This window comes from Amphiura filiformis, chromosome 5 (genome assembly GCF_039555335.1).
Source record: "Amphiura filiformis chromosome 5, Afil_fr2py, whole genome shotgun sequence".
Lineage (NCBI taxonomy): Eukaryota > Metazoa > Echinodermata > Ophiuroidea > Amphilepidida > Amphiuridae > Amphiura > Amphiura filiformis.
In genome coordinates this window covers 31,604,514-31,617,689 of record NC_092632.1, presented here as the reverse complement: position 1 = coordinate 31,617,689, position 13,176 = coordinate 31,604,514, and the positions used below count along the sequence as shown (strand labels likewise).

General features: G+C 34.9%; 1 protein-coding gene across 3 annotated transcripts in view; it reads right to left on the bottom strand.

Annotated features, from left to right (window-relative positions):
* Positions 1-4,704: 4,704 nt before the first annotated feature.
* The window catches only part of LOC140152977 (poly [ADP-ribose] polymerase 1-like), a 65,360-nt gene continuing 56,888 nt past the window's right edge, over positions 4,705-13,176 (bottom strand). For all 3 annotated transcript variants that reach the window (XM_072175535.1, XM_072175536.1, XM_072175537.1), the window contains exon 22: positions 4,705-12,729. In XM_072175535.1, the coding sequence (XP_072031636.1) occupies positions 12,651-12,729 (79 nt within the window). In that variant the 3' untranslated portion in view covers positions 4,705-12,650. The remainder of the gene's footprint in view (positions 12,730-13,176) is intronic.

Below are 13,176 nucleotides of genomic sequence, written 5' to 3'. Positions count from 1 at the left end.
CCGCGTCCATATTATGTAGTCCACAGTTTTGCAACTACAGCCTGTCTCAAAAAAAATCAGCCTGACAAAAATTGTGCAAGTGAAAAGCGCCCTCTTTGGCAATTAGAAAATACCGTTGTGATATGATGCTTACATCAACTTCACGGGCACAGTCTTAGCTCTCAAATACCGTTTGTTCTGTTCAATTTGCTTGTTCCAATTTCGAGATATGTTTATTTAACCACGAAAAGGTAAAATCACAATTGTGCCACTTTTACTAGGGAAGAGAGCTGTACATGTAAATCAATGATAGCTGATGTTGATGCGTCTAATGCACTCCCCTTTCGGGGCGCATGCATTAGACGCATCAACATCAGCGCGCGTGCATTATTTTGTCTAATATATCTCCCAACAAGTAATACGCGTTCATTACACAGCCGTTGACGTTATGCTGGTTTCATACTACCCTGCCGCTTGCCGCTGAGCGGCGTGGCGCACGCGCATTGCAGACAAACGGACACAATAAAGGCTTGTCATTGGTTGAAAAGCCCTGCCGCTTGCCGCAGCGGCAAGCGGCAGGAAAGTATGCTGGAGGCTTTAGTCACGGCTGTGTCTTTTTTCTTACAGGATCTTCTTCTTCTTCTTCTTTCTTCTGTCGACCTTTACATTTGCTCTAGCACTGACATGCGTACACCGATTTTGACCTAACTTGGTCACAATCATCAATGACCATGCCCCTACATGTCACATGAAATCCGTAGGGTCAAAGGTCAAGTAGGGGTCACAGGGGTCAAAAACGTGATTTCAACTAAAAATGCTACTTCTCCCACAAATTTCGTAGGACAGTAACGCCACTTGCACACATGCATTGTTATTATCCAATGTCTGTAAATCATACACAGATTTGAGGTCAAAGGTCATTAAGGGGTTACTTCCGGTATAAAACCAAATTCCTTCAAAAAATTTTATTAGCTAAGAAAAACATAGGAGAGTGACGGTATGTGCAAACATGAATTATACTTATCTAATGTATATGAGGTATTTTTTGATTGGGGTCAAAGGTCATTAAGGGGTCACTTCCGGTATAAAACGAAATACCTTCAAAATGCTACTTCTCCCACAAATTACGTAGGACGGTGACGCAACTTGCACACATACATTGTTATTACCCAGTGTCTATGAATCATACACAGATTTGAGGTCAAAGGTCATTAAGGGGTCACTTCCGGTATAAAACCAAATTCCTTCAAAAAATTTTATTAGCTAAGAAAAACATAGTTGAGTGACGGTATGTGTACACATGAATTATGTTTACCTAATGTATATGTGGTATTTTTTTATTTGGGGCCAAAGGTCATCAAAGGGTCACTTCCGGTCCAAGACGAAAAACATTCAAAATGTCCCTTCTGTCACAAATAACATAGCAGAGCCTAGTGATACTATGTGCACACATACATTGACATAAGCCAATGCCTATGGGGTTTTCGTAGATTTGGGGGTCAAAGGTCATTAAGGGGTCACAACACGGCTGTGTTCGTGGTCTTAGACCACAGCTAAGTCTAGTTAACCTAAGTGTGCAATATTTGTTTGTCTTTTAACATGCCTTAAGTGACTAAAAGAGCAGTATTTACCATGATAAAATCATTGACATGCACAGGTATATAATTTTTACAGCAGAATGTGAAATATGTATTTATCTTTTAATCTCTTTTAAGTGGAAAAAGAGAATCATCATTCCTGCATCATGATGAAACAGTAAAGACGGTCAAAAAACATTTTTGTATTGTGTAATTGATGCATTCTTTTGATTTTACGAAGAAACTCTTGATAAACTTGATGCTATCACTGTTACATGTAAAGCCTGCTTCTAGTAAAGTGGCACAATTGTGATTTTACCCTTTTGTCTTTAACTAAACATATCTCGAGATTAAAACAAGCAAATTGAACAGAACAAACGGCATTTGAGAGCTATGACTACGCCCTTGACGTTGATGTAAGAATCATGTCACAATGGTATTTTCTAATTGCCAGAGAGGGCGCTTTTCACTTGCACAATTTTTTTTGAGACAGGCTGTAGTTAGACATAAAAATTGAATCGCGGTCCGGGATCGCGGTACCTTTGTCAACGAACGAATCAGCAAGAAAATTATATATCATACAAAACTTATGAAGAATTACCCGAACTACTACTCCCCATTCCAGAAAACTACAGAACTAATTTTTTTGGATTAAAAAATATTATCCGGTTTTGCCAAATTTTGCTTAATCTAATCCTTTAGGTAGTCCTAACTGGCAATAAAAGTCAAATTTTAATTTTTTTGGTCAATTTTTGGAAATAAGAGCCAAAAACATGCATTTTTAGGGTGTTTTTCGACCTTTTTCGTATTCTGTGACAATCACGCCCAAAGACTTGAACAAAGACTAATTTCAAATTTAACCATTCTAATTTTTGGAAAACACATTTCCAATCTTTTTCATAACCAATTAGCAAAAATAACATATAATATTAAAATTATGAGCTCACTCTTAGCCTATACTCAAGATTTTGAATGCTTGTGCCAAGTCTTACAATTTTGTCACTGCAAATGTAAGAAAACATGCAAAATCGTTAAAGTCGTCAGTTTGTGGTACGGGGAGTCCTATACTTTACTTCGGTAGATACGATATACGTGCTACAGTGATTAAATGTTTTAGAATGATTTGAAATTTCTACCTGTACTTATTTTTAGGTCTTTCTTCAATAGAGACAAGACAGGAAAACGCCAGATAAAACACATTTATTTGTTTGGAGGTTTAGAGCTGCATGTTTGGACAGTGCATGACTTATGGCCTATTCGTTTAGGCTACATTAAAAATATTATCAGAAATTGACAATCTGGAAAGTTCCGGGAGATTTTTGAATGTGTCGGACGTGGAAGATTGACGTAATTTCCTGGAATCTTCCGCAACTCTTGGAGTGTTGGCAGCAAATGCAATAGCCGGGTGCAATATATATAGCCTAAGCCTTTACACTTTTAATATAATACATATATCGTAGCCCCTAACCCTAAAACTGTAGACCTATATTAACCTGCACGTTTCCCTTATTCCTTATGGCTGTATGCAGACTTTTTATTAGACGCAAAATATTTTATTCTACGTTATTCAATCTATTGCCATTCTATTTCCAGTAATGTTAAAGTTCTAACGAATGTTTGATGACGTAAAAGCGATAATATAGTTTTACCAGATATTATACGTAACATATTATCGATTTTACGTCATCAAACATTCGTTAGAACTTTAACATTACTGGAAATAGAATGGGACTAGATTAAATAACGTAGATATGTTACATCGAGTCTGCATACTGCCTAACCCTAACCTCATATAACAAAATATCGATATCTGGGTATTTGTGACTGTGTATTGAAGCGAGAAGGGGTCATGAAAATATAAACTGATATCCATAAGGGGTCACAAAATAGTAACTGTTATTTTATGGACCAGTGCTTCCAAAGAAAAGGTCCCATTCAGTGACCCCAGCGCAAGTATAAAAAATTAAAATTGTTTATAAATTGCCTAAAAGTGAAGGATAGGCAAGTCATTCAAATTGTCATTTGTTATTTTTGAAATGAACAATTTGGCAATAAACAAAGAAAACAGCAGTATTGACGAAGTTGAAGCTCCATAATTACAGATTCATGTAAATGTCTTATTTTGTCCTACATACACAGCTTTCAGCTGAACCACTAGCAAGCAATGACAAAGGTACCAAAATCTGAATTTTGATGATTTTTGCGATTTTCCGGATGAGCAAATCACTGAATGGGCCTTTAAACATGTACCATTAAACCCTAACTGTAGCCTAAAACCAGTACCTTAACCCTGAACATTCTAACCGCCAGGAGGATAAAACGGTAAAAACGTTTTTGGTCTGCTTTTTTTGTTTTTGTTTTGGGTTTTTTTCTGTGACCATGGGCACCCCTGTTTCCGCTAGTGGGATTGCATCTCATCATTTAATGCTAATCGAATACCTTAGTGCAACATTTCATGTCTGTGCATGCTGGACTCATTTTATCCTGCCATTTTCTTGTAGAAAGTTTCCCCTCAAAAGGAAAAACAGTACAACAAAAGAAGAAAAAAAGTGCACAGAAGTTAACAATAATCACTATTTACAAGTTGACAGAACTCTTTCTTACTTAGATATTTCTCATAGTCCTAAAATATTAGTCCAGTACATTCATACTGGATGCACCCCAAAGGACTCTACCAAACCAACTTTTTTACCTTCCATAATATGGTCCTATAACACATTCAAAATGTTAACAAAACATAATTCCCAGCACTCAGGCCATATTCAAGGTTTAAGGTCAACACAGTGGTCAAATTTAAAAGTTGCTCATATCTGGTTAACAAGCACACCGAATTATTACTCTCATTGCAAGGATTCAAAAAAAGTATAGTTTGATCTACCTGCGACATACCGTTCTTGAGTAGAATTAGGATTTGAAATTTGACCACTGTGTTGACCTTTAACCTTGTATGTGGCCGAAGTGCAGGGATTTATTTTTTGCTAACATCTTGAATGTGTTATAGGACCATAAAAGGAAGCTAAAAAAAGTTGGTTTGGTAGAGTCCCGGGGGATGCACATTAAACACTCGTATGTACTGGACTATATGAATTTCTCCAGCCAGTTTAAAATTAATATCTTGGGTTCACACAGACTATTAACACAAAAAGAATATGAGAAACTGAAAGCTCTAAGCTTTATTGAATACAGCTGCTTTAACAATTTTGGCAAAAGCAAAACCCTAATTTTACAACATAGCAAAGTAAGTAAAAACTGAAAATTAAAGATCCCAGCTGTCACAACTTTTGTACTTGCCAAGCCATACTCTGACAGCTTCTGACCCATATTACCTGATTATCATTAATGTAGAGTACTGGGCACCTATGTTCAGATGAACAATTTATTTTTGAAAAGACCAATATGATAATATAAAAAAACAATTTGTTTTTTATAGCCCCTCTCGAAAACTACCGGGGTAGCGCATTATAATTATGTACTTGCTCAATTAGCATTTTGTGCAAATTTTATTACAAACTTGAATGGGTTTCTTTTTTAATGGAACTTTCCATTTTAAATGTAAAGTCTATGGAGATTAGAGAAGGTTGGAAAGGGTGCTATACTATAGGCTTTAGTTTAGGCCATTTTATCCACTTATAGGTCCGTAACCAGAGCAAAAGCTGATTTTTCTCATTGTTGATGAGTTTTTGGTATCATATAAATTGATCATATTTTTCTCATTACTATCCTGAAATTTGATGTTCTAACTCTATGTATTTCCGAAGAAATCATGAAAAAACAGTCTATTTGTGGTTAACACTTTATTGACCAATGCAGTTATGGTTTTAAAGATGATTTGTGCAACGTTTGGACAGTATTTTTGTGGGACATGAGAGCACATCAGACATATCAAATTGCATTCTGAATACGAAGAATGTCCTTCTGATATCAAAATTATTTGATATCAGGACAAAGAATTGAATTTGATATGGCCGATGTGTTCTCATGTCCCACAAAAAATACTGTTGAAACGTTCATACCAGAGCCCTTGAGTCATATTAAAAGAGAAATTCTAATAATTTTCTAGCACCCAATCCCTCCCCTTATACCTTAAAAGCTCATAAAAAGAACCCCATATAATTGTGCAACAAAATTAGCATCAAATGTGACTGGAGCAAGTATTAATTATAATGATATCCTTCTGAAGAGAGGGCTATAGCCAAAACAAAAAATGTCCCATTGGTATTGAAACAAAAATTTTAGGATCTTTGATGAAACAAAGGTGTGGGGCAAGCAGTGCAATGATAATTGATAAGATGGTGGCATTTCATGCTTTAATTCAATCATTGTACAGTACATGCAACAGAACCATGAGTAACTTTAACTCCATAAAATATGATGATTGTCAACAATAAAAGACCATCACTTCTTGGGCCATTATCCCTCTCCCACTATATTTGGACCTAGTAAAGATGTTTAATCACATAGGGCACTCACATGAAAAGGCATATGCAGCAGTCAAGGGTCCCATCTTCAGGCTCTCCAGGAATTCTGAAGACCCACATTTGGTGATCATGCTCCAGTTTGTTTGCCTCAAAATTGGACATTTGTATGTATTTAGCTCTAACTTGGAAAACAACTGGAATTTATTACCTCCACACCCTATAATTTGGCCCAATTTTAGTTCACTAGATCCAAAAATATATGTAGAAATTTCAGTTCAGAAGCCTGTATTTTGCATGAAAATGAGCTCTGCACCGCACAGCTACCAAAATTAAAATTGAGTGCCTTTGCATCTCTCTTGATGCAATGTCCCCCTATAGTCTGCATACCGTCCTTCGAGTCAGTAATTTAGATATTGTTGTTTATTGTCTCTCTAAATGCAATGATGAGAAGTATATAAAAGTATCCAAGGAATCCAACTAGCACAACAGATTCCTACAAAAATTAGCAGTGTTTAAGAAAATCTCAAAATTTGGATTTTTTACCGACTCGAGGAAGGTCCACAGACTATATAGGTGGTTGTTTTGAGCCTGTTTTAACCCATTAAATAGTAATACATGTACTCGTTAATACAAATTAGTCTAAGCTAACATTATTATCTACTTAGCTATTGTCTGAAAATGGTCTAACATTCCAAATAATAAAAGCAAATTATTCTCCATTGCAGTTACTTCAGCTGCATGGCATGATGTCTGAACCAAAGAATTATATAAGTTGTTAGGCACTGATTGATAAAAACATGGAACTTTCATTGTACTTTTTTCTTATGCAACAGATATGCAACAAAAGTACACCAGATTATGCTATTTCATGCTTTTAAAAGCCGATGGTCCGATTTTTTTCATATGGTGTTTTCTTTCTTATATGGATGGAAGTCTTTCACCAAAAACAATCTTGATTCCAAGTTTTGTGTTAAATTATTACTCCACCTGTTTGTATTTTATCACATTAAAACATGTGCATAACATGTCCCATAGAATGGTATATTATGGGTGGTGTACCACCAAGGGGCATGATGCCACCAGTTTTGGTTCCTATTAAAGGAAACATATCTCAAACCTACAATTTTACTTTGGCTATGAAATCAGGTGTCAAAATCTCAAGCGTTTGTCATCAGGTCACCCACCTTTCAGCAGTAACCTTGTGTCATTGATAAGTATGTGTGTTAACATATTAAACACATATACATGCTATTGTTTTCATGTGTCCCATCACATGTTATTAACAACTTCTATAACACTGAATTATGTCATTATGATACCACTGTTTTTTGGTTCTCTTACTTTATAATCTAAAGAGGCAGAACAGCCCATGGGGCTCGCCAAGTCTGAGGACCAGACTGCAGCTATCATTCAGAGTTCTCTAATGGCTCACTGGTCTGTTGTTTCTCTAGGTTTGCCAACACATAATAATGGATAAAGATGCATTGGATAAATACATTCTCTACAAAAATCTACAACTAACTTATCCGTGTACAATGTACCGTAATCACTCGATTATAGTCCCACATGTACTAATAATCCCACCAGCATGGCGGGTAAATTTGGAAATGAAATTCAGACAATATCCTATTATAATTCCATGATAAGTTTTGCAAACCTCACTGCTTCAACTTCATTGCCATATTTGAATAGTAATTTTTATGAATTTTCGTTATGTCATGGATTTTAACGCCACGCCAGAAAATTAGTAAATTGGTCTAATATACACACATACAACAGGTATAAATAACAATTATGTTTTCAAAGGTGGAGGGTCATATAAACCAACTCAAAAATGTTGCGAGCTTAAGAAAAACATGACAACTATGTACTGTGTACTTGGTCACACTAGACTTTGGAAAATGTGGATAGGTGTCTGATTTTCCGACGACTTCTTTTATTCAGATAATCGATCATAATCCACTCTCTTTCAGATTTTTGCCATCTAAAAAACCAGTGGGACTATAATCAGATGTTTATGGTAATATGTATTACTTTTAGTAATCAATACAAAGTAACATGGATTACTGTTTAATAGTATGGTTTTCAATCAAGTAACTAAACTACGTAAATAATCATTATTATGTTGACAGTTCTACTCATAACTAAGTGATTAATTTGTGAGAACTACTTTTACTTAAATATTATATAATTTGTTTCTACACTAAAGTATGTATAAATACAAACCAAAAACCAGCACTGTTGATATTATGTCTATCTACTGTATCATCCAATTTTGAGGTAAAGAAATAAAATGATAAAGTAACACACTGCTATATAGGTGTAAATATGTTAGTGCAGGGCATGTTAAACGTAATATATGCTGCTAGCTATACATGGTATACTACTACTTGTAAAAAGATGTTATCCAACTCAAATAACTGATAAGCACAATTTTTAGTCGGAAGTTGCACCTAACGCAAAGGCCTAGTGCTTAGCGCTGGAAGGCTGGACCCACTGAGGGTCCACTTTCCGTCTTACCAAGTACTAAGTAAAAAAATATTTTAAAAAAAGCACCATAATTTTTTTGTAACATAACAAGCCTACCTGTCTGTTTCGACATACTCTTAAATAATAAAGTAGGCCTACTGTTATCAAAATGTTACCAACAACATGACTCAGTACAACCCACAAATATAGAGAAGGGCAATCCAGACTCCCTACACCACCCTGTATATTGGTGCTCTCAGCCATGGGGAGAATTGGGGTATGGTCAGGAAGTTCAAGCTGATAGCACTCAGACACAAAAGAAAAACATTCTGCATTAAATCTTACGATATATACGCAGTTGTGTCGCTCCTTTGAAGTGTTTCAAATTGCGCCTGTCTGCAAATGCTAGTGTTACGCACAAGCAACAATTGGTTCCGAAATACCCCCAATTTATTTCCCCCATGTCCGGATAAAGATGGCAGTGATCAGTCCTTATTATCCTTCTCTCTTTCTGTGGTACAACTGGTACTATAGTAATTATACATGTCCATTTTTTGCAAAACCTCTTACCTCATTGGGCTGAATTATTTCAACAAGAGCTTCCATAGATGCAAGACAACACTTGGAACTTATATCATGTTATTGACTTTTCTTTGATGACAGGAATGGTAGGAAGAATAAGTCACTTTTTATTATACATTTGCTATGTTTCATTTAGGGAACAAACCAAAAATTCAATGACATCCTATTAACCAAATTTCTGATTACGTTTGTAAATAAGAGCACATTGGTTTATATGACATGATTAAACTTTTGGTTTGTTCCCTTATTCCTCCTACCATTTACTCATGCAACAAGTATGTGTGTTAACATTTAATGCATTTTTTATGATACTACATGTACATCCAATTGTTTTAATGTGTCACACATGTTATTAAAATGAACTATAACACTGAAATGTAACCTTGTGATGTGAATGATAATTGCTACTTTAGCTGTCATTCAGACCTCTCTAATGACTCACTGGTCCCTTGTTTTTCCAGTTTGTCGCAACATAATATTGATCAAGATGCATTTAGATACATTGCCTTAAAAATCTGACTTATAATGTGTACATTTAATAGTTGTTCATTAGTATTGGTATTTGTAGTAATCAATACAATGTAACTGAACTAGTGTTTAATATTATGCTTTCAAAAAAGTAACTAACTAAACTACATAAATGAACTTAATCGTGGTATTTATATGTCATATTTACAGTCTACAAGCAACTAAGTGATTGATTTGATATTTTAACTAAATATCCTTTAAATGAGAGCTAATTTTACTTCTACACTAACATATGTATATATGTGACATGATCTGGTCCATGGAAGCCAAAGGAGTCATTTTGAAAAATTGAGTTACTATAATGATCATTACCTTATACAAACATTACTATGATTAGGCTATACTGAAAACACCAAAAGTTGTTGACATTTTGTGATGTCTATTTTCTTATGTATTTTATCTTTTTCTACTTCATATTTGTGCCTTTATTTCAATTTCAAATTTGCTGCCTTTGGCCTCCATGGACCAGATCGTGTCACATATATACAAGTAGCACAGTTGATCTTTTAGTTTATCTATTACTGTATCATCCAATATTGAGGATTTTTTATAGAAAAAAGAAAGAAATGATAAAGTAACACATTAATAGGTGTAAATATTTCAGCGCATGACAGATACATAAAACCTGCTCATATACATGGTGACAGATACATAAAACCTGCTCATATATATGGTATACTACTTATTACTACAAAAAAAAAACCCGATCTTGTCAAACTAAAATAACTGATAAGTGCAATTTTTCAACTTAACTAAAAAAACTATTAAAAAATATACACTAACTCATAAGGTAAAAATCCTGTTTAATATAAAAATGTTACCAACAACACAACTAAGTACAACCCACAGAAATGATAATCCAGATCCAGACTCCCTACTCCACCCTGTATATTGGTACTGTCACCTATGGGGGAATAATTGGGGTATTCTGCAGGAAGTCCAAGGCTACAGCACACAAGGAAACTAAAACAATACTGTATCAAATCTTATGATAAATACACATTTGTGTCGCTACTTTTGAAGCAATGACTATGTCACATGACATGAAGTGTTTCACATTGCCCATACTGTCTGCAAGTGTTAAGTACAAGCAGCAATTGCTCAGAATACACTTTGAGTAAACGCAAATAGCCCCAATTATTTCCCCCATGCCTGAGTAAAGATGGCGGCAAGTCCCGATTCTCCTGGTTAATTTCTGTGGAGCAACCTGAATTTTGCAAAACAACTTCCCTCATTGGGCTAAATTATTTCCATATGAGCATGCAAGATCACTCTTGGAACTTACGGAATGTTATCGACTTTTCTATGAAGATAGAAATGGTGGGAAGAAAGAGAGTGAATCACTTTTATACAATACTATATTTGGTACTTTTCTTTGGTATATATAAAAGTCTAACTACAAAATCTTATTATACAAAATGTTACATCCCCATTGTTAAACCAGCAAATACACTTGTCAAATGCCTTTGTAAAAAAACCCTAGTTCATAACTTTTACTACTTATCAAAAATAAATTACTCAATGTAGAATACAATGGGTCCCTATGTATATACATGTATGCGTCATTTAATTTAGACAACCAAAAAGACAGACCAACTTTTCATGATTTTTTGAAGAGTTGTGATTTAAAAAAACCCCAAAAAACTGACTACTGTAAAATAGAGCACCCTTGAAAAAAACAGCAAGTGCATAGTTGTGGCCTGCCTACATACCTAGGAATATTGTTCGCCTTTCTTCTCTCATTGAATTTGCGACACTTTTTTTTAGTATGAAAAGCTCTTAAGGTTTGGTTTTCATTTAAGGATGTCAAAATTGAAATCTATTTTCCTTGCATAATAACTAAACATCCCTTTTAATATTTTTCAAAACATACTGTTACTAGGACGGTTTGTATACTGTTACTTGGACGGTTTGAATACTGTTACCGGGACGGTTTGCAATGGAATCACTCCATTCATGAGCAAGGAATAAGCTACTCTAGCTGCCACATATTCAGTTTTTAACAGATGATTCTTTTAATTTTTTATTTAAATCTGTGTTTTGATGACGTCATCTGCTCATATGACATCATCACACACGGCAAGTAGACCCAAGAAATTGGGTCAGAGCATCAACAACCGCGGACCTGATCTGATCCAAGCAGTCATGTGTTGAAAAGTGGGTTATAAACATCAATAGAATGTATGTTAAAAAAAACCGACAAAACATTTTGCATTTTTAGAGCAATTTTACTGCATTTCATTGATTTATTTCAAATGTGAATGTTGAATATTGAATGTTCAAGCATGAGAAGACCTTTCAAAAATAAAAATAAAATTCTTAAGAAAAAATAACAGTGCCCCAAAACAGGCTAAAAATTAAAACAACATGGAAATTTGGCAAAAAAACAACAACAAACAAACAAACAGGAATTCCTGTTTAAATAGGTAAAATTCTCATACCTGGAATGTATCAGAATTCCATTGAAATCATCAACCATTACATTCAGATTAATACTGCTTCAAGGTGAATACCATAATAAAAGCTCATGTATATATGTACAGTACAATAAAAATGCAATAAAACAATTTTTTTTAAATGTATAAAATTGACACCCCCCACCCACAAGGCAGCAATGGTGCGTATTCTCGCACATTGTGATAATTTAGATTTTACCATACAACCTGGTATTAAAATAATAAGAACAAAGTAGTTCTGATGCATAGGAAGGCATTTACATCACTAGTGAATCAGAATTCAATCAAATCACCAACCACAATGTTCAGAATACTGATGATCACTTTTCAAGACATGCAACGCATAAGTAATAATACCCGTAATATTGTCCATACAAAAACTAGCATGTACTACACAGAGCACCAAACTTGTAGAATATTTGATTGTCAACGCTATGAAGACCTTGACAAAACTCAATTGATCTCCTGTGTTTACCACCTGCTTGCCATGTTTCGTTACCATGATGTTGAGTGCTTAAAGTTCATCCTGCTCAAGTATTTCATCCTGACCTATGCAGTATCATATACAAAGACCTTGCAAGCCTCAAATGATCCCCCTTGTTCACCACCTGCCTTCCATCCTCATGTCTCGTTACCCATGGCTACCATGGTGTTGATTGTTTAAAGTTCATCTTGATCAGGTACTTCATCCTAATCTGTGCAGTGTCATATACAATGTATCTGAAAGAAAACTTGGTTAAGGAAATAATCAGCTGTATTAACCTTTCTCTAAACAGGGCTTTGCTAAGGCATCATGTTTAGTTTGTTTCCATAGAGCTATTGGTGTCCCGATGAGTACCGATGGATCTTTCTATCATACATTTATATAGTGCTATCATTTATTAAAATGTTCATTATTGTGCTCAAATCACAGGGTATGAATGAGTATGAATGAGAATGAGTCATTGGTACCAATAGCGCAAAATGACCAAACTTAATGTAGTGCTAATAATTGCTCTCACCATTACTTTTCCCAATTGCTACTTTGAAAGGAACCAAAAAGGTGGAAATAGACCATGTAGAAGCTAAGGAAACATTAATAATTTGAGCCACCTCTGTTATTATTGTTTTTGCAATATAAATTTGGTGTACTCGCATATATATGGGGATGTGCCATTCAAATGGACT